Source organism: Boleophthalmus pectinirostris, unplaced genomic scaffold (genome assembly GCF_026225935.1).
Source record: "Boleophthalmus pectinirostris isolate CB_2022bp ecotype Guang Dong unplaced genomic scaffold, ASM2622593v1 HiC_scaffold_23, whole genome shotgun sequence".
In the NCBI taxonomy this organism is placed as follows: Eukaryota; Metazoa; Chordata; class Actinopteri; order Gobiiformes; family Gobiidae; genus Boleophthalmus; species Boleophthalmus pectinirostris.
This window is the reverse complement of record NW_026571207.1, coordinates 11,848,743-11,871,588: the sequence shown is the minus strand read 5'-3', so window position 1 is coordinate 11,871,588 and position 22,846 is coordinate 11,848,743. Positions and strand designations below refer to the sequence as shown.

The window sequence follows — 22,846 nt, the reverse complement described above, 5'->3', positions numbered from 1 at the left end:
AGCGCTGTCACTCATGTGTCCCCAACCGAGACACAGCAGTCAGCAGTGGATTTTGACGGAGAAAACGTCACATCCACGACTTCCCCGCCAAATCCACGAAGTCAAGAACGGGCCAGTGTGTAGAGGAAGTTTGGTAAAAGGGGATTATGGGAAGGTAGATGAAAAAAGTTAAGTTTAAAGTACTTCTGATTTCATGAAAACATACTCTACTAATTAAAAGTTTGGACTCATCCCTGTAATTCAGTGTTTTGTTTTTTCTTTATTTTTACTAATTTCTACATTTTAGATAAACATCAAAGACGCCAAATATATGAAGCAAAATATATGGAATTATGTAATAAAGAAAAAAAGTGACATACACTAATACATATATTTTCAAGAAACCAAAGGGCATCTACTTTGAGCATTTTAATCTAAACTAGAAAAGCACTCAGAGAGCGCAGACCTCCGCCAAGGACTACCCCCATTTTTTATATAAATTGCGATAAAATCAGTCTTCTGGATCAGATCCGGATCAGCCTTTGGAATATGAAAGAGGATCCCATTGTCCATCCCTGAGTCAAATTTCATGGGGTTTGGTCAATAATTAACCGAGATATTGAGAAACAAAATTTTTGGCCCCATTTACCACAATGTTAACTAAAATTTCAAAGTGATCCAGAATCCAGGATTTCTTCCGGATCAGCCCCAAAATGAAACCAGTTCTTCCTTTTCACATTTCCAACAAATCCTGAAAATTTCATCAAAATTGGTCCATAACTTTTTGAGTTATGTTGCTAACAGACAAAGAAACAAACAAACAAGCAAACAAACAAACAAACAAACAAACAAACAGACAAACAACAACAAACACTGGCAAAAACATAACCTCCTTGGCAGAGGTAAATATATATAAAACAATCATGTATATATGTGATGTCCTCAATGCAAATCTAAAATGTAGAAAGTACAATTAAAGGGCCCATATTACGCAATTTTCTGATCTACGTATGTTGATGTAATGTAAAGTTTCCTCATCAAAAACATACCCTTAGTTTTAGTTGTGTTTTGTTTCACACACAAACCCTGCATATTTTTTCTCTCAAAAGGAAAACTTTGCAGTAAAATCGAAAGTGTTCCACTGTGTTTTTAAACTCTATACACCAGGGGACTCCAACCTTTTCCTCTGGTGAGCTATCTTTACAAAACAAAAGTACCAGAGAGCTGCTCGTTTAAGCGACCGCAGGAAATTTAGACGATTATAAGAAAGAGGGCGAGCCTTTGGGTACAGTTAGATGCCTATACAACATAAGCTATTGTCCATTTATTTGTGCACAAAGTTGGGCTTCAAAATGATACATGAACAATGGTAATAGGCATGTAATTAACCAAATTTTTGTTCTTCAGCACAATAGTATAATTCCGAAATCCCTTGGCGAGCCCCTTGGAAGGGGGTGGAGAGCTACTGGTAGCTCCCGAGGTACAGGTTGGAGACCCCTGTTATTCACTAGATATTCACTAGAATCACTGGGGTAATTTCAGCCCTGAACCTGACCATTGCTACTGTGTAAAAAAGTAAAAGGCAACTGTTAACTTGAAAACTACCACAAGATGGAGCAGAACATTTTGAGCTTTGAACATGTAGAAAGACTAATAAACTAGGATTGCTCAAACATGTACGAATGAAACAAAACACAACTCTTGTTATGTTTTTGATGAGGTAACACCATTCTAAGATGACTAACGCTCACAAGAGTCAATTTTTGCGTAATATAGGACCTTAAATAATTCTAAAACATCATAAATATGAGACTAGTGCTTACACAGATGTTATAATACTGAAACTGAGTAAAAAAAAAAAACTATAAAATCCTTCAAATAAATAAAATTAGAATAGAGTTTAAATGTTTTTACAGGCATCAATTTCATTTTGCATTGTCGGGCATTGTGGGTTGGTTATAGGATTATTTCAGTGCCAGTTTGATAGATTTGAGAACTCCTGGTTTTGACTACACTGACAGAATCTTCTCCCAGACCTATTCTATATTTTATTCCAAACTCAACTCTAACGTCTAACTCCTGCAACACTTATTAATCTATGATCATGTTCATTTTAATCCATGCAACGCAAGGTCAGTCAGGATATCACAATCAATAATTCAAAAACCATACAACCGTACTCACTGAATAAACATATTTACCCTCCACAACTTTTCCTCGAGTCTGCCTTGGCTGCAATCTCTTCGCGACATCAGACTCAGCCACTCATTCTAATTAATCCGAAGCCTGAACTTTAATTGCCTTAATATATTGGCTCTTCGTCTCCCTTATCTGGATTATCGTCATGACGTCTGTTTCCTCTTAATTGATTCCAGAGGAGATCTAATCGGGTGTGTATTGGTGCGGTATTGATAGCGTGAGTTTAGCCCGATGACAGTTTCGCGGTGCTCATTGTCTTTGCTAATTACAGCCTGGTTGATCTATTGTCCCGGCCAAATGCATTCAACTGGCGGAGCTGTGGAGAGGGGGGTTCACTATTCTCGTCTTGTTGGTGTTTTTGACTGGCGAACCCGATATCGCCCGCCAATTTCTGTTGGCGTCGGTCGGGGCTGTTGGCGCGGCGGAGTTCGTGCACTTCAATGGGGAAATGAGGACAATAGTCGAGATTAGATCGGCCTGGTGTATTTTTGTTTGTGGATGTGGAGTAAAGTGTTTCCAGGCCTGTGAAAAGAATAAAACTATGAGTGAACATTTGTATGAGATCGCCTGGCTGAGGAATGTTATATATGCATATTTTGTATTGAATCATATTTGCAAATGTCAAGAACTTTTAGCTATGAGAAACTTATAAGCTAAGCCATCTCATTTAGCAGTTTTTATTCATGATCAGTGAACAGTGATATGTTGGCAAAATATAGCAAGCATATTTATGTAGAAATGTGTAAAATACATTAAAGTAAACATATTATGCCAAATTGACTTTTATGAGATTTCTTAACCATATGTTCATCTAAAAGCAACGTTGGATGAGCTCCAAAACGTATTTGATCAAAAAAGTTTTGTTCAGTTAACAGAACTGAATTTCTCCTTTGCTATGGATCCTAGTGCCTCTGTTCAATTTCATTTCGCTCCAGTGACTAGGTCAGGAATCGGAATACACTAAACGGTTCGCAAAAACCCTGGATGTGCCAGTTTGGGCACCAGCAAAGAGACATACGTTCTGTGTTGGCAACGATTCCTGAGATCGAGAATTTAAAGCCGGAACAAAGACAATGTTCGGTGAATTTCATCAAGGGGGAAGACGTTATTGCCCTTCTTCCTACACGATTTGGGAAAAGCTTAATATACCAGTTAGCCCCATTAACTGTGCATTACATATGTCACGATTGGTTAAATGAAAAAAGTACCCGCCTGCTGTTGAGCGAACAAATTCTAATGTGAGTTTCATCAGACGGTTTCTACAAAATGAAACCGGCTGGTGAATCAGGCTAGATCCTACCTGTACGACTGAGAGATTTCACAAACAGATTAATCAAAGTTACAATTGTAGGACTGGAGTGCCTCTGTTTTCAATTACCCTCAACCCCACCCACATCTCTGTCCTAATCAATTCTTTGAAAGTTCAGAGTATTACATAGATATAATTCTTAAAACAAAACTTGCTGTGATATTCCATTATAAAGATGTTGGGCCTACCTGTTCTGATGTTTTGAGGGAAGTCAATGGACTGGTTTCTGTTATTAACCCAGTTTCACTAGCAAGGACCATGCCACAACAATGGAATACGATAAAGATGTTTAATGACGACGGATAGATGTGACGGCTGGGGGGAGACTCAGGGTGAAGGTATAATCTCCTATCCAAAATGATCACCCAGCTGATTTAGAACCCCCCCCTCTTTATAGATGATGTCTTCGGATTGAAGAATGGGCGAAAGACACAGGTTTGAGGGAAGGGGTCTAGAGAGTTGAGAGGGACAGTGATGTCGGGATAGGTTGTATAAAAATAGGACTTCTGTGGTTGGTTGGAGAGGAGGTTGAGGCGGTCCAGCTCCTAAATTTAGATAATTACAGTTTTTGCAATGAACAACATGTAAATTAAGGATCTCCATATGTCATAGTTTCATTATTAAAAACCTCAACTATGTACAGTTCTTTGACTGGTATATTGCACGACATGGCTTTAAACTTATTTGTTCAATTACTCATGGTGTTGTTGCTCTGGCACCTTTTGAATAGAACTGCAAAGTCAGGAAAACCAACAACAGATGAATAGACTGTGTAACAATAGAAAATTCAATTCTGTCAACTGGACAAATGTTTTTTGAGTCAATATGTTCAGTTCTGGTCAAAATACTGGTGGACACCGCCTTATATCTTCCTGATAAGAGGAGCTAACAACACTGAAACCAACTTGTTTACAGTTTTTGTTTGTTAGCTTGGTCTATTGAACTACTCTAAGTATGAACTGTGCCAATGAGTCATATTTGCATAATGGTTCTGACAGAATTGAAATCTTCCTTTGCTAAAATTGACTAGACTTTTACAGTTCTTGTCTTGTTCTCTCCCTCTCAGGAACAGTCCAATGGCGGCGGTCAGATGGTGGTCAGCGTGCATGTCTTTACTGGCTCTAACCGCAGTGGACTGCAGCGGAGCGCCCAGCAAGGACGGCTACGGGTCACCGAGCTATCGACAACTGGTCCGCTTCCGACATAAGGTACTCCCTCCATCCTCTCTCTCTCTTTCTCTATCCCCCATGTTTCTAACTACCGCGAGATTTTTGGCCCAAGTACGTATCTCATTACGATGCTTTCTTCTTTCTTCAAATGACTCTCCCATGGCTGTTGTTTCTCTGCCCGTTGCAAAAGACTTGATGATTCATTAGCCCTCCCTCTGAGCCGGGGGAGGTTTCAAAGACTGTGCCGGAGTTGAGACGAAGACTTTCACATGGTAATTTAAAAAGGAAAAGACATAAGTGAGAGAATGGAAACGCAAGAGTAAGAGCGGGCCCCGAGAGTGAATTCTGAAACTGGTTTATTCATCGCAGTATTATCGAGGAGGAAGTTAGTTTGGTGGTACTTCCAGACAAGGGCATGAGTTCTAAATATGTAGTAACATCATATAGGGTTATTTTACATAGCTATTAAAATGTGCATATTTGTAGGTATTTTGCAAGCTACATCTCAGGGTAGTCCTCTCTGGTTTTGATTTAAATGTGTAATATGTGACACATTTAAATGATGTTATTGCTTTGCCTGGAATAGTCCGACGTATGGCATTAGACTTTTAAGACATTTTGTATTTTTGTTTTGCTCAAATTGGGTTGATTCATTTTGTATTTCTTTTTTATCAGAGAATTTCATAATGTCTGTAAGATAAAATTTCTTTCGTATGTCCCCTTTTAGGCTATGTTTATATGATGACGGTTTGAACAGAAGACGCAAAAGTGACATTGCGTCTTCACTTTTTATTCCACGTTTAGACGAGCGTTTTCGGGAGGAAATCTGTGTGCATACGGTGTGGAATTCGACTGGGCATGTATGCCAGGTGGCTAGGTGGTGATTTATGAGAAGTAAACGGGTATGTGATGTAAGCAGATCTGACCAGCAATTTTGCGTCTTGGGAAGTGTAGATGGAAACACTACGGCAGAGCGTATTCAGCTTTTCCACTCTGGAGGGTGGTTTCAGATGTTTGCATTTTTAAGCCCCAAAAACGCCATCACCATCTAAACAAAAGGCACTTCCAATAAAATATTTAGTCAGTTTTACCGACAAAGTATTTTTACCTGGATACAAACGCTCGAGATGAGTTTCCTCTGTAGGGTGGCTGGGTGCGGAGCTCAGTCACACAGGAGGAGCTCGGAGTAGAGCCGCTGCTCCTCCACGTCGAGAGGAGCCAGTTGAGGTGGCTCGGGCATCTGTTCCTGGGCGCATTCCTCGGGAGTTGTTCTGGGCATGTCCCACCGGAAGGAGGCCCACTACATGCTGGAGGGACTATGTCTCTGGGCTGGCCTGGGAACACCTCGGGGTCCCCCTGGAGGAGCTGAAGGACGTGTCTGGGGCGAAGGAAGTCTGGGAGTCCCTGCTCAGACTGCTGCCCCCCGCGAGCCTGGCCCCAGATAAGCGGAAGAAAATGGATGGATGGTTTTACCCGCAAGTGTTCTCATGTAAACAGGCCCTAAATTGGTAAAAACCAAAATGTACGTCAGATCAAAAATGCTTCTGAAATATAATTAAAACTAAAAAGAATCAGTCTTTACAAATGTACAGATCCAAAAGATTCTGATCCCATGAAAGAGCTGAAAGTGACGTCACTAGGCTCTTCCTAATAACAATAACAGACCTTTTTATTTTACTGTCTTTGGTTTAACCTAGTTTAGGTTTGTATATTTATAGGCTTTTAATATACGCTCAATCTTAATCTATCTTTCTGTCTATAAACAGAGGAGAGGGATGAAACGCCCAGAGCAAAATATACTGAGCCAAGAATCGAGCGAGGAATATGAGTTTTTACAATTCAGTTTTAATGGATTCAGATGCATCATTCTCAAGATCCTCGTTTGGTTTCAGGTGGTGGTAATAAGCACATAACAATTACTGCAAGATTTTGGTTAATGGTCACATTTATTTAGAGCGCTTTTCCACCTTCAAGCTGTACGTCAAGGAACCACTCACCCATTCACTTTCACACACACCAGTGTACACAGACACTGGGGGACAGGAGGGTTAGAAGTCTTGCCTAAATAACAACAACATTCATCTGTGGGAGCTGGAATCACATCGTCAGTGGATTTGACTGCTTTGCCAATTATATTTTTATGTCGAGAATGAGACGAACACTCCAACTGAGCTATTAGTGCTTTTTTGAAAGTTCCTGCGTCTTACATTGTACTAGCAGTAGGGATGGGCACGATTAGTTGACTAATTGATAATTGATCATAAAGAATTTTGTCGATCACGTTCATTTTTAGTCAACAAACCGAATGTAGGTCGCTGTGCGTAGCATAAGGAGACAAGGCTGCATCTGACAGTGCTGAAACAGGGGTTGTGTCCTCACAGTCCCACGCTTCGACTCTGGCACCTCCTTGGAGATCACTATATTCCTCAAAGAGTGCATTTACCTGCGCATCAGTGTCAGTGTGGTTATGATGTTTTTTTTTGTTTTTTTTTGAGTACGCAGTATCCCAGTTACTGCAACATAAAGTTGAGTGTGCGTGCGTCCAAAAGACAAACACTTTTCAGTCTTCACAACAGTAGCCAAAATAAAGTGACCAACATAAATAAAGTCAGTGAAATTATGTTAAATAAAGAACTGCGCTAAACCTGCACACATCTGATCTCTGAAAACATGAACCATCTCCAACATGATATACGCACAGAACAGACTCACCATGAGCAGCACATCCCTGTGTCACAGAAAGAACACTCATATTCCACTGAGTCGTGTCCTTTAGTCCGGCAGAAGCTGAACCACATTGGCAAAAAGGGAGTGAGCAGTTTTATTTCAGCACTTATAGTTTATGGAAATAAGCCATGCTGTTTTAAGTTTTGTTTCTGTAAGAAGTAAACAAATGTGTCAAAGCTGCATTAAACACATTATAATGTGAAACGGGCTGATGTGGCTCTATAGTGGTTATGGTTTATATATTGTAAAGTTGAGTTTATTTATGCAGATTAGTAATAGTAATAATAATGATCATCATTTTAATATAAAAATGTTAATGATTAATTGAAAATTGATCGCTAACCCTAACCCTAACCCATGCAAAAATGGAGGGTATGCATATGTATCTACTCAGCCAAAATACAAAGCATTTTATTGTTAGTATTTGGAATGTGAATTTGTAATTTGAAAATTGGTTGCAGTTTTGTAATACCTTTAGCTCCTCGATGTTATTGCAATAAAGATCATGCTGTGAGGTGGATTCAGTTATGATGTTGTTCCTCAAAATGTGGATAATCTGACATATGCAAGATTGATGCTATGCTAAATTTGAGCATGGTTTCTGTCTGTTTGTTTGCAATTATAGTGACAAAATAAGTAAAATAATCCTTGCAACTCAAACTATTGAACAACTCGATACAGCCACAGTCCGTAGAGTGGTGTAAAAGTGTGTGCGGGTAATTCAAAGGGAAAAGTGAGGCTGCATTCTGAACACTGCACAGATGAGGGAGGAGAGACGGAGGAAAGAGGAGATTGTCAGAGGAGGAAGGAAAGAGGGAGGAAAGAGGGAGGAAAGAAGATATTGTCAGAGGAGGGAGGAAAGACGGAGGAAAGAGGACATTGTCAGAGGAGAGAGGAAAGAGGGAGGAAAAAGGAGATTGTCAGGAGGAGGAGAGAGGAGGAAAGATGGAAATGGAGGGAGGAGTGAAGACGAGGATAGAGAAGTGAGGGAAAGAGGAAAAAGCGAGGAGAGTCAGAAGAGAGAAGAGGGAGGATGGAGTGTGGATGGAGGGAGGTGGAGCAGATGGCCTGGGCGTCATTGTGGAGTGAGGAGTTCCGGCCACTGCCCCAGCGTTCACTCCTATGACCTTTCAAAATACTTTAGACAACAGCGATGCTTTCTCAACCTCACTCTTTCCCTCTCTCCTTCTCTCTCTAACCCTCTCTTTCTCTTTATCCCTCCTCCTCCCCCCTCTCTCTGACCTCTGCGTTTTCTCTCCGTGCTAAGTCAGTGGAGAGATTTGAACTGGCGTACCCACAGATGCGGTAATGTGATCTCTGTAAAGTGCAGATGGAGCACTTCTCCCTGGCGCTGGAGGAGGAGACACAGCCAAACAATACAGCTCCCCCGTCCTGACAGATTCTATAGAGTTACAGGGCTAAAGCTGAATCAACGCTCAAGACCGGAGATGTGTAGGTTTGAGATATGAGGCTTTAGTACTGTACAATGAAGCAGGATGAGGGAGCGGAGGTAATATGTTTGAAGAAGTGGTTGGAAATATAATAATTTTCTTCCAATATACCGCACACAAACACTGATTCCTTTATTTTCTTTGCCTGACCAGTCAGTCCCTTCGGCATTCTGTTAAAATCATAGACTGTATAAAGAAGTGGACTAAGGATGCGTTCAAACTGCAGGGCTTAATGCTCATTTCGGATTTTTTTGTGAAATCCAAATTTTTTTTTTTGCGAGGTTGTTCACATTTCCAATTAAATGTGACTTGTACGTGATCTCTAGTGTGAACTTTAAACTCCCCCAAAGTGTCCCGCATGTGCATTGAAGGACACGTGTTTATGGAAGTCATCTAAATGATGGACTTGTCTCCCAAAATATGGTCCAGTTCTTCGTAAAATGGATAGGTTACATGTCCATTGTCGCTTCGTTTGTTGGAGTCTTTAGCCTCCTTGTATTTGGCAGGCTCTTTATTTTTTGTTAAAATTGGAGCCAGGGCTGCCTTTCTTTGACAATCATTTCAAAAACTGCCCGGTCCTGATAAGACCCCTCCAATTTGGCCTGAATACAGCGAGCCCCCCAAATATGAATTAATTCGCTAACCTCACTTTCCCTCCATTGACTAGACTCCGAGCCTGGCGTGTAAGTGGGATGAATGTGACCTGGCTGTTCAAACTGAAATCACATGTTAAAAGATCAGATATCTATTGGTTTTAAAAGCACATATCCAAGTGGCCTGGGTCACATTTGAAAAAATCTGATCTGTGTTGTTCAGACTGTCATTAAAAGATCAGACACAGGGGTGAAAAAAATCGAGTGTGTCGTCACCCATAGCATTCGGCTCCACTCAAATGAAGCTTTAGGGGTGAATTTGGAGCCAAGATCCATATTAAGAATAGGATTTTTTTTTTTTTTTTTTAAACGGACAAAATAACAAAACACTGTATAATCACTAGGATCATGTAGAGTAGGTTATTCCGAACATTTTAAGGCTAAAATGACAAGGCTCACTGCAGCAGTGAGCGAGGAGTGACAATATTCCAATTTAAGTCCATTTACAGTCTATGCATCAAATCCAATAGGAGAGGAGATAGATAAGAGGGTGAAAATCCAATCGTTCAAACTTGAGACGATCTAACCATAGCTGCGAATTTTATCACGTGTCTCTCAAATGCAGAAGGTCTCCTTTCCAAAACTCTTGTATCATTCAGAACAAAATATATAACTTCTTTTACCTGAGATAAGTATCTGCACTTTTTCTCAATCCTTTAACTCGTTCTTTAAGATGCCATGTTTGTTTTTGACATAAACAGAGCTTGCATCTCTTATTGGATAATCTGCCTGTCAATCACACCCTTGGAACTCAGGGAAGACAGGATACGGCTCTAGAACCACTCGTCTTTGTTAAGTTTTGCCAAAGAGTGCGATTCTAGCTGGTCAGATAAGAATTTACAAGGATAGATAATCAAAGTAGGTTACATGGCTTGAAAGCGCAACTGGACTCTAGCCTAACTAGGTTTTCTTCTTAGTAGTTGATTTGGTTATTAGATTATTACATTGTTGTTTTTTTTTCAAGCCTCTGATAGACACTTTATTGATCCTGAGGGAAATTCAAGTTTTGCTGCAGCAAACAGTTGCAGTTGATGTTACTGCAACATTTCCACTGTGAGTCTTAAAGTGCATCCATTGGCGATTCAAAAATTTGTCTCAAGACGTTGAAATTATTAAAAGCAATTCAAAGATCCATCCACAGCACTAAACTGTCTCTGTGCACAGCGTTCCGTTCACTAGAGCAGTAATCGTGGTCATTTTCGCTCTAATGATACTGTATCTCTATGAGGGTTTTGCTGAGTCGTGCTAAAATCAATACATTCTCGTAGATCAGGCAGAGGACAGGGAGCTGTGGGTGAATGCCACTGAAAACATGTTAAACACTTGTGTAGAGAAATGTAGAGAAACATCACCGTAGGACTTCTGTTTTAATTTATAATTCTAATTCCAGAGACTAATAAATATTAAAATAACACAACAAACTGAAAGAATGTACACATAAAAATAATCGTGTAGTCGTTACCTTAAATTTCATGGTATTTTGTAAAATTTTATGTTTTCACCTCACTCAAGTACTCAAGTAGCGTTTAACATTCAACGTGCTACTGTCTGTCAGTAGTTATTGATTTTAGTGCGACTCAGCAAAAAAGATATATATTTTATATATATCAAAAGAGAGATATTTGGCCAAGAAATTGCCATGACACAGAATATTCCATACAGTTATTGGGCACCACTTTATAAAAACTACACATTAATTAGCCTCACTAAAGCATGAACAAAGACTTAATTCAGGCTTAGTAACATGAGCAACATTAGGAATGGATGGTTTTGGGTCAGAAGTTAGGATTAGAGTATTAAAGAACTATATTGTGCTTGTCTCTGCTATATAGTTTTAACATTCCACTGTGTCACATCGGGGAAACTGCGGTGCCCAGTGGGAGCTGACGTCGCCATAAACGACACCGCAAATTTCTTCCAATTGTACCAAAATGACTATGCAACGCTGCCGAATCCTACGTGTGTCACTCTAGGAATACAATTTGAGAACGGTGTAAGAGGGCAGTGGGCGTATGCTGGTGGTGGTGAAAAGGGAGGATTGATTGGCAATATGAGTCTCTATAAAAAGATGAAGGTTTAGCTTAACTTTAGTGTCTTCGCAGGGGAAATGTGTCCTCTGCATTTGACCCATCTTTCAGTGCCTCTGGGGCATCTCAGCCGTAGCATTGGGTGTGCAGTCCCACATCCGTGGACCCATCTCTTTGGTGTTGCTGCTAGTCTTGGTCAGCACTACCTCAGATGGAAGATTTGACCTATAGTGCATGTTTTGGGATGATGGGGGAATCTGAAAAGCCCAGAGGAACCCCGCCCAGACACAGGGAGAACGTGCAAACTCTACACAGAAAGGCAGAAAGCAGAGGTGGGGACTTGCAAATTGTGACTAAAATTGGAACTTGACTTGGACTTGAAGGTCAGTGACTTGGGACTTGGCTCAGACTTGAGGCCTGTGACTTGAAAAGACTTGATGCTTCTCCTAAAAAAAAAAAAAAAAATGTTTTTAGAAAATATTTCTTTTTACTGCTGATGGATGCAGTGCTGAATTTTACAGGAACAAACTTCAACATGTCCATCTAACTTCTCTGTTTGTTACATTGGATGGAACTGAAGTGAGATGGTATCTTCAAATGTACTACAGTAATACACAGTACAATACCATAATATACAGTACAATACAGTAAAATAGAGGGAACTAGATGATCCTTCCATTTCAGTGCAGACTACATGACATAATGATCTGCACTAAGATCTTGTCAAGACATTTAAACAGGAAAAAAATAGCATTTCTACAACTCTTATATAAATATAAATAAATAAACCGTGACTTTTTAAGTACAATTTAGTTTAAAATTCATAGAAATTGCAATATTGCGATATTTGGTACTTTGGTTTAAAGACTTGAAACGACTTGAAGCTCAAAGCAGACGACTTGGACTTATGGGCCAGTGACTCAAGACTCAACTTGGACTTGCCTCTATTTGACTTGGGACTTTGCTCAGACTTGAAGTCATAGACTTGAGACTTACTTGAGACTTGATCCCACCTCTTGCAGAAAGTGACCCAGGCATTGAACTCAGAACCCTCTTGCTGTGAAGCATGTGTGCTAGCCACTCAACCACCTTGCCGTCCAGCATAAGTGATTAGAGACTGCTGATGCACGAATCACTCCAAATACAACTGTGAGAGGGGAAAATGAGAACGGGAAACAACCACACCATAGGTCTTTAAGTAGCTAATAAAGTTTTAGTATTTGTTCATTATGAATGAAGTCTTCATTTGTGCTTTATTAAAACTATTAAAAGTGTAGGTACTAAAAAAGTGTTACCTAATTGCAAACTATATAATGCACTACCGTCTAGTGACAAAACATGGGGCTTTTCAACACTTTAAAACTTCCTTAGAATGGTTCTGCTCACTCAACTGTGCTGACAAGACTGTGACCCCAGTGTCTCTGTAGTGTACTCCAAATCCTCAAACAAAAACGCCCTGTGACATTTGAAAAAAAAAAAAAAAAACTGCACAAGATAGCGGCCATTTTTTATTTCTCACTCCTTTTTCTAGCCCATCTCCAGCGTTTGACAGCTGCACGGTTTACCCCTCATATGATAAATGGTAATAGTATGCAGATGCAATAAGGACAGTGGTGTGGTTTCATTGGAGTGGAGGAGCCCATGCATCATTTTTGTAGCATCTCACCAGAAAGGCACTGCAGGCGAACGAAGCGCATTAGTTTAATTACCAAAGTCACTCCGAACGGGGCAATAAAAGGAGAGAAAGCAACAGGGTTATGGGGACGAGAGGGATGGTGGTGGGTTTAGTCATCTTCAGCTGTCGGCACGAGTTTGGGAATTTATGGCAAAAATGTGGAATGGTTTTGGGTTTGAAGGTTGTATTAATGCTTTGCGGCTTAATGTCATTAATGTTCCCTGGGGGTGTGATGCTAACAGTAGGCACTGCTCTGTTTGAGACTCTGTTAAGGCTTTAATCTGAGCTTTATTTTAATGCAGTCTGACCAGAAAGAGATGAATTGGCCTACGTTCAGACTGCAGCCTGAAGTGACCCAAATCCGATTTTTTTTGCCCCTTTGTGACCTGTATCTGATCTTTTAATGACAGTCTGAACAACACAGATGCGATTTTTTCAAATGCGAATCAGACCACTTGGATATGCTATTAAAACAGATACATATCCGATCTTTTGACATGCGACTTCAGTCTGAACGGCCAGGTCACATTCATCCCACCTACACGCCAGGCTCGGAGTCTAGTCAATGGAGGGAAAGCGAGGTTAGCAAATTTATTAATATTTGGGGGGATTGCTGTATTCAGGCCAAATTGGAGGGGTCTTATTGGATCCAGGTGGTTTTTTGAAATGATTGCCAAAGAAATGGCCGAGTCCTGGCTCCAATATCAACAAAAAATAAAGACCCTGCAAGCCAAATACAAGGAGGCTAAAGACTCAAACAAACAAAGCCACCGTAGATGTGTCACCTGTAAATTTTATGAAGAACTGGGTCATAATTTGGGAGACAAGCCCTGCGTTTAGGCTACTTCCGTAAACACTGAGCACACTCGCTACGTGTGACGTCGCTGTGTCCTCCAATGCAAATGCGGGACATTTAAAGTTCTCAGTGGAGATCACATACAAGTCACATTTAAATGGAAATGTGAATGATCTTGCAAAAAAAAAAGCAGATTTCACAAAAAAATCCAAATTGAGCATTAAGCCCTGCAGTCTGAGCGTAGCCTTAATTTATCTTTTTACTGATGGCTTGATTAATCTTTATTGTGGCTTCTACAATCTTGAGCCCTAACACTTTAGATGCCACTTTGGCCACTGATGCCACCAACATCACCAATGCCATTGTTAAACTAAAATAATTAACACAAATTACAATTAAAATGGTATAATATAAAAGACACAAAATAAAGACCTCACTGGCTGACCCATATTTTGGAAGTAGAATGACCTTTAAGCACATGTCTATTCACTTTATTTTTAACTTTAATTGGCTTGGTTTGCCGACATGCCACACTACTGCTTTTTAACCAGACGGACGACTCTAATAAGGGTCCAGTGGAACCGAGCAAAACAATAACAGTTCCTACCTGCTGATGACCAAAATAAAACACAAAATGTTCTCTTATGCACATATTATTATAGAATTATTTAAATAAAAAGTAAATCAAAATTACGGCAATAAAATAATTGGAATTAGAACAGGTGAGCTGATTTGTGCTGTTGAACAAGTCTCTCTAATAACGTTATAGTCACACACTACAAACAGTTTTTCAGTTAGTCACTTTCATCTTTTTGTTGAAAATCTAACTGCTAAACAGGACCAGGAATGCTTGTATTGAGCAAAGGCTCCTCAAAATGTGTTGCTTAAATCCATTTTGTATTTTTTCAGGCCTTCTTGAAACTTTTTTGACAGTTGCCATGTTTACATGAGAGCTTTATTCTGAATAAAAACTATTTAATTCTGAACAAAAATTTCTTCTGCTTTAAAAAGACCATGCAAACACTTTATTCCTAATGAAAATGATTATTCGGAATTAAACTTAATTCCGAAGTAAGTGGGTGGTTTATTCTGATTTTAAAGCCGAATTTGTTATGTGGCACAACAATGGAGGGACCCAAAAAATGGACTGGAGACCAGTTCACAAAAGGATAATTTATTTGCAACTGGCAGAATGTGAGCTGGAGCAGGGCAGGAGCAGGGCAGGAGCAGGGCAGGAGCAGGGCAGGAGCAGGGCAGGAGCAGGGCTTGGAGCAGGGCTTGGAGAAGGGCTGGAGACGGCAGGATCACTGAAGAGCAGAAAGGGCAGGTGAGTAAAATGTTGAGGCAAAAGGGTAAGTGGCAAAAAACTCGAGATTGAGGAGCCAAGAGGTTCACCATGAGTTGGTAGAAAACAATCTGGCAGAGTCTTGCAGGTGAGCAGGTCTCAAGTAGTTGGCTCTTGATTGCTTGCAGGTGAGGCGAATCAGAGGACCAGGAGACTCCGCCCACACACACACACACACACACACACACACACACACACAGGAGAGGGAGGGGAGCACCAGCCATGACAGAATTAACTTATTCCTCGATCATGTAAATCTTTATTCTTCTTAAAAATAATTCCGATTGCTGAGTGCATGCTTGTTGGGTTGCCCTTTGAACTTTCATCCACTGCTCTTTGGATTTGCGAGCGGGAGTGGGCTGAGGTAGAGCAGCCATCGACTCAGTTTGTCTTCTTCCTCCCTTCTCCGACACTCTTCTCTTCTCCTCCTCAGCTCACAGATGTAAAGCGCGATGAGAGAATTCACGAGCCGCTACTTCATTATCATCAGAACGAGTGCGACAAAAGTTTGGATCATGTTTGTGTCCATGGCGTGACAACAAACCGAGATGACAAAAAAGCCGGTAGACGTAAATTAATTTGTGTCCCTGTCCAATCAGAACCCTTCCCAACCCCTTAGACATTGAGCGGGATTAAATAAAACGTGTTTTCCATGTAAAACTCAATTTGGAATTATTATTTCCGTGTAAACTCCATCCATCCATCCATCCATTTTCGTCCGCTTATCCGGGGCCGGGTCGCGGGGGGAGCAGCCTAAGCAGGGACTCCCAGACTTCCTTCACCCCAGACACGTCCTCCAGCTCCTCCAGGGGGACCCCGAGGCGTTCCCAGGCCAGCCGAGAGACATAGTCCCTCCAGCGTGTCCTGGGTCTTCCCCGGGGCCTCCTCCCGGCGGGACATGCCCGGAACACCTCCCGAGGGAGGCGCCCAGGAGGCATCCGGAACAGATGCCCGAGCCACCTCAACTGGCTCCTCTCGACGTGGAGGAGCAGCGGCTCTACTCCGAGCTCCTCCCGTGTGACTGAGCTCCTCACCCTATCTCTAAGGGAGCGCCCAGCCACCCTGCGGAGGAAACTCATTTCGAGCGCTTGTATCCGCGATCTCGTCCTTTCGGTCACTACCCAGAGCTCATGACCATAGGTGAGAGTAGGAACGAAGACTGACCGGTAAATCGAGAGCTTCGCCTTTCGACTCAGCTCCCTCTTCACCACAACGGTCCGATACAGCGACCGCATCACTGCCGAAGCTGCACCGATCCGCCTGTCAATCTCACGTTCCGTCCTTCCCTCACTCGTGAACAAGACCCCGAGATACTTGAACTCCTCCACTTGAGGCAAAGACTCCCCACCCACCCGGAGAGGGCAAGCCACCTTTTTCCGGTCGAGAACCATGGCCTCGGACTTGGAAGAGCTGATCCTCATCCCAGCCGCTTCACACTCGGCTGCAAACCGCCCCAGTGCACATTGCAGGTCCTGGTTCGATGAAGCCAACAGGACAACATCGTCTGCAAACAGCAGAGATGAAATCCTGTGGTCCCCAAACCGGACCCCCTCCGGCCCCTGACTGCGCCTAGAAATTCTGTCCATAAATACAATGAACAGAACCGGTGACAAAGGGCAGCCCTGGCGGAGTCCAACATGCACCGGGAACAGGTCTGACTTACTGCCGGCAATGCGAACACAGCTCCTGCTCCGGTCATACAGGGACCGGACAGCCCTTAGCAAAGGGCCCCGGACCCCATACTCCCAGAGCACCCCCCACAGGACACCACGAGGGACACGGTCGAATGCCTTCTCCAGATCCACAAAACACATGTGGACTGGTTGGGCAAACTCCCATGAACCCTCGAGCACCCGATGGAGAGTGTAGAGCTGGTCCAGTGTTCCACGGCCAGGACGAAAACCACACTGCTCCTCCTGAATCCGAGGTTCGACTATCGGCCGGATTCTCCTCTCCAGTACCCTGGCATAGACCTTACCGGGAAGGCTGAGAAGTGTGATCCCCCTATAGTTGGAACACACCCTCCGGTCCCCCTTCTTATACAGAGGGACCACCACCCCGGTTTGCCAGTCCAGAGGTACTGTCCCCGACCGCCACGCGATGTTGAAGAGGCGTGTCAGCCAAGACAGCCCCACAACATCCAGAGACTTCAGGTACTCAGGACGGATCTCATCCAACCCCGGAGCCTTGCCACCAAGGAGCTTGCCAACCACCTCAGTGACTTCGGCCAGGGTGATGGATGAGTCCGCCTCCGAGTCCCCAGCCTCGGCCTCCTCCTCGGAGGACGTGATGGTGGGATTGAGGAGATCCTCAAAGTATTCCTTCCACCGCCGGACAACGTCCCCAGTCGAGGTCAACAGCTCTCCCCCCGCACTGTAAACAGTGTTGGTGAAGAAGAACTGCTTCCCCCTCCTGAGGCGCCGGACGGTTTGCCAGAATCTCTTTGAGGCCGTCCGATAGTCCTTCTCCATGGCCTCCCCGAACTCCTCCCAGCTCCGAGTTTTTTGCCTCCGCGACCACACGGGCTGCAGCACGCTTGGCCCGCCGGTACCTGTCAGCTGCCTCAGGAGTCCCCCGAGCCAGCAAGGCCCGAATAGGACTCCTTCTTCAGCTTGACAGCATCCCTTACTTCCGGTGTCCACCACCGGGTTCTGGGGTTGCCGCCGCGACAGGCACCACAGACCTTACGCCCACAGCTCCGAGCAGCTGCATTGACAATAGAGGCCGAGAATGAAGCCCACTCGGACTCCATATCTCCAGCCTCCCCCGGAATCCGGGAGAAGTCCTCCCGGAGGTGCGAGTTGAAGGTCCCTCTGACAGAGGGCTCCGCCAGACGTTCCCAACAGACCCTCACTACACGCTTGGGCCTGCCAGGTCTTTCTGGCTTCCTCCTCCGCCAGCGAACCCAACTCACGACCAGGTGGTGATCAGTTGACAGCTCAGCCCCTCTCTTCACCCGAGTGTCCAAGACACGCGGCCGGAGATCAGATGACACGACGACAAAGTCGATCATCGACCTCCGGCCTAGGGTGTCCTGGTGCCACGTGCACTTATGGACACCCTTGTGCTCGAACATGGTGTTTGTTATGGACAAACTGTGACTAGCACAGAAGTCCAATAACAAAACACCACTCGGGTTCAGATCGGGGAGGCCGTTCCTCCCAATCACCCCTCTCCAAGTGTCACTGTCGTTGCCCACGTGGGCGTTGAAGTCCCCCAGGAGAACAACGGAGTCCCCGGTCGGTGCACTGTCTAGTACCCCTCCCAAGGACTCCAAGAAGGCCGGGTACTCTGCACTGCTGTTCGGCCCGTAGGCCGACACCACAGTGAGAGACCTGTCCCCGACCCGAAGGCGCAGGGACGCGACCCTCTCGTTCACCGGGGTGAACTCCAACACACAGCGACTGAGCTGTGGGGCAATGAGCAGGCCCACACCAGCCCGCCGCCGCTCCCCGCGGCCAACGCCAGAGAAATGGAGAGTCCAGCCCCTCTCAAGGAGTTGGGTTCCAGAGCCCAAACTGTGCGTGGAGGTGAGGCCGACTATATCTAGTCGGTAACGCTCAACCTCCCGCACAAGCTCAGGCTCCTTACCCCCCAGCGAGGTGACATTCCATGTCCCCAGAGCTAGTCTCCATGTCCGGAGATCCGGTCGCCGAGGCCCCCGCCGTCGACTGCTGCCCAGATCTCTCTGCACCGGCCCCATATGGATCCTCCTGCGGGTGGTGGGCCCACGTGAGGACGGCCCCACGTCGCTCCTTCGGGCTGAGCCCGGCCGAGCCCCGTGTAAACTCAAAGGAGGATATTTTAATTCACAACAACAAATAAATTTTTCCATTGTAACTTCTGAATATTACACCACAAAAATCCATGTAGAACACCCAGCGTGAAAGTATCAATAGGAATAAATAGCAGTATCACTCATCGGCTCTATTCAGACCGTCAGACCATTACAGTTTCATAACCTGCTTGTCAATGTCCAATCTTGTCTTATCTCAGAAGATCTGGGAATATCGGGTGCCGCCAGTGTCACTCACATCGGTGGTCAGAGGGGCCAATTGGCAGCCTCTATATAAACGTCAGCTAAATGATAGATGATGGTACATATTATTTCACCATGCTGACACTCCGAGAGTTTTTTATGAATTAGTAATGAATCAAACTGTGACTGAGTGGCCCAAAGACGTCTCGTTTGAAGGCAGATGCCGTGTTTCTGCTTTTACTGCGTCGGAGGGAACTGGTGTAGTAAAAGTAGTGCCTCGAATGCCAGCCAACCAACACAAAACAATACCCTCTGACACTTAACATTTTATAACATCGTAAACTTGCATAATGATTTTTAAACCGCCTCTTACCCTTGAAAATAATCAGACCATTTTCACTTCTGTCCTTTCTCCACCATTGAGCACTTCTTCACTGTGTGCTTTGAGTCTGCATAAACACACTACTGCATGCGTGGAGTAGCTGTTTATTTCATTATTTTGCTCCGTGATGATGACAACGGGGATTTTTTATTTATTTTTTTGTACCAGCAAAGGCCGCGATAGCAGTTCTGGACTGTTCTGGCCCAGTGGAGTGAACAGAGAATGCAATGTAAAGCATGTTTGAGTGTCTTAAATAGCACTATATAAACGAAATTCAGTATTATCATCATTATTCATTAATTTTATTACATTTGGGCCTCTCCCAGAAGAAAGAGGGATTACATGTCTGATTACTAGAGCTGGGTATCATTAAGAAGTTGCTGATACAATATATATCTCGATACATAGGCCACAATACGATACATATTTTGATATAATGCACTTTCTGTTCGATACGATATATTTCAATTCGATTCAATACAGTTCAATAAAAATAAATCATGGCTGTGATACTAAAAGTCTTTGTTAAACCACTTCTTATGCAAACACAAACATTTTAATCATCAAAACAGTGAAAGTTAAGCTTTCCATTAATAAATTCAAATTTAAATTCAGTTTCAAATGACAAATGATTTTCCTTCTGCTAAACAAACAACAAAACTCTAGCACTGTAACAAAAAAATTTAGTAAAATACACCAAAAATTCTCTCGGGGATATATCGACACAGCAGCCCATGATATCGTATCATTTAATGTGATGATACAATATCGATATTTAGATATTTTTGCACACCCCTGCTGATTACATTATTTTCTTTTTTACTAATAGATTAGCTAAAACACATGCACAGCTGGGGGTACGACCCTTATTCTGACATACCGTCACTCCGACAGAGCCCCACCCCGACATTCTGTCATTCCAACAGTGCTCCATTCTAACATGCCCCCATTCCGGCACATTTTGATGCTGAGATTTCGACACCATTTATGTCGTCATTTTACCTTGTATACACCACATGGACCGCACCTCCTCCTGTACGCCATGTAGACCTGTACCTCCTCCTGTACGCCATGTAGACTGCACCTCCTCCTGTACGCCATGTAGACTGTACCTCCTCCTGTACGCCATGTAGACTGTACCTCCTCCTGTACGCCATGTAGACTGTACCTCCTCCTGTACGCCATGCAGCCCATACCTCCTCCCCTACGCCCTGCAGACTATATCTCCTCCTCTACACCGTGTGGACCACATATTCTCGTGTACGCCACGTGGGCCGTGCCTCCTCCCGTGCGCAGTGTGTGCCACACCACTAAACCAGAACTAGGCCTAAACCAGAATTAAAACCAGGTCTAAATCAAAACTAAACCAAGACTAAACCAGGACTAAAACCAGGTCTAAACCATGCGGATCGTGTCTCCTCCCATACGTCATACGCGCCTTCTACACCCCCAGACCGTGAAAATATTGTCCTTATAAGAGTGCCACCACAACTTGATAATTACCTTGTTTGGTGGAATGGTGGAATGTTGACAAAAAAAAAGCTAAAGTGCTGCCACTCCGGGAAAAAAAAAAGAATTTGTTGCGCATGGACGTTTGAAAAAAAATGGAAATGCCGCTGCTCTGACAATTGGACGTCTATGTCGGAGTGGTGGTATGTCAGAATGACAGCATGTAATTCAAAGCTAGATGATTTACTGATAAGTTGGGCTGTTACAATATCTATGCAAATGATAACAGCAAAAACAAAATGCACAAAAAAATACTAAATAAAAAAAAGAAATACTGTGAAGTAATGACCCCACCAGTCTTACCAGGGCGATTTGAGAGGAGAACATAACTAAACTATGATAATATTGTACTACAATAGTTTCAAACATACAAATTAAACCAATTTTGCATGTTAGTTTGGATTATTCGAATTATTATTTACACCAAATGCCCTCCCTACAACAAACCACCGCATTACTTTTCTCCTTGGTGCATTGTTGATTTTTCACAATGTTTGCTTGTTGAAAACCTTGGAAAACACTGCCGTTCGGAAGGGCATCTGACATAAAAGCCCAGCAGACTGTCCATGCATTGCAAATGAGATCGCACCTGAAAGCAATAGCCCGCCCAAAGCAGACTTTAGAGTAGTGACAAAAAGACAAACAAAGCGTGACAAAAACACCACCTGTCTGATGGGGGTCAATCTCTCTCGCAGTACTTTCTTCTTTTCTTTCAGTCCAGCCTCTTCGAAACCTGAGACACAATATTGTTTTGAAGTGTAGAGGAGACAGCTACGAGAAATAGAAGCTCCACAAACAAAAGCCATGAATTCAGTACAGGGGGGTGAATGCTGATAGGCTTTGAAGACATATTTTCAAAAACAACAGCCAAGTGCAAAAGTAAAAGTACTCTATTTAAAGAAGAGGAATTATATTTCTACAAGGTATTAATAGCTAAGAAAATTAAAAGTACTTAGATGGGGGTAACAGTAGCTCTGATACAAAGGTTGGCTGTTCGAATCCCGCCCTTAACGTGAACATCGGTTACATGCTGCTATTCCGACATGCCACTATTTAGACATTGACATCTAATTGTTGAAGTAGCGGCATAAGCAGTGGTGGCATTAGCAATTTGGGAGCCCTAAGCGAATTTGAGTTTGGGGCCCTCACTATAAATGCACCATTTTTTGTTTTGTTTGTTTTTTATATATTTATTGTCTGTGTTTGCCGATTGTTCTTGAAACATGCACATCTCTATTTATTTGAATTATAGTGGATTGCAAACTTGTCTTATTAGTTCGGTCACCTACTAGATGACCAGAGTTGAAAGTAGTTTTATTTTTTTGCTGGGACAATTACATTTTTATTTACATCCATTATATATGATTATTTTTCTTATGATTATTGGTTAAAAGTAAGCTACTTATTTAATGTCATTTAATATCACACTGAGAGAAAATCTAATTGTTCTGAGGCCTTGGTCATTAGTGGCACTGAGGACAATTAGTTGGGGGCCCCTCCAGGTTTGGGGGCCCTAGGTGGCCGCTTATTTTTGCCTAATGGTAGCACCGCCTCTAGGCACAAGCATTATTCTTCAAGGGTCCCACTACTTCTACTTCTATTTTTTTCATTGTCGGAGTCGCGGCACTGTAGTATTTTTCAAACGT

General features: G+C 43.0%; 1 protein-coding gene across 1 annotated transcript in view; it reads left to right on the top strand.

The window, feature by feature from the left end:
• The window catches only part of fstl5 (follistatin-like 5), a 531,686-nt gene that overhangs the window by 97,191 nt on the left and 411,649 nt on the right, over positions 1 to 22,846 (top strand). The window contains exon 2 of the mRNA XM_055159513.1: positions 4,554 to 4,695. Coding sequence (XP_055015488.1) covers positions 4,564 to 4,695 — 132 coding nt within the window. The 5' untranslated portion in view covers positions 4,554 to 4,563. The remainder of the gene's footprint in view (positions 1 to 4,553; positions 4,696 to 22,846) is intronic.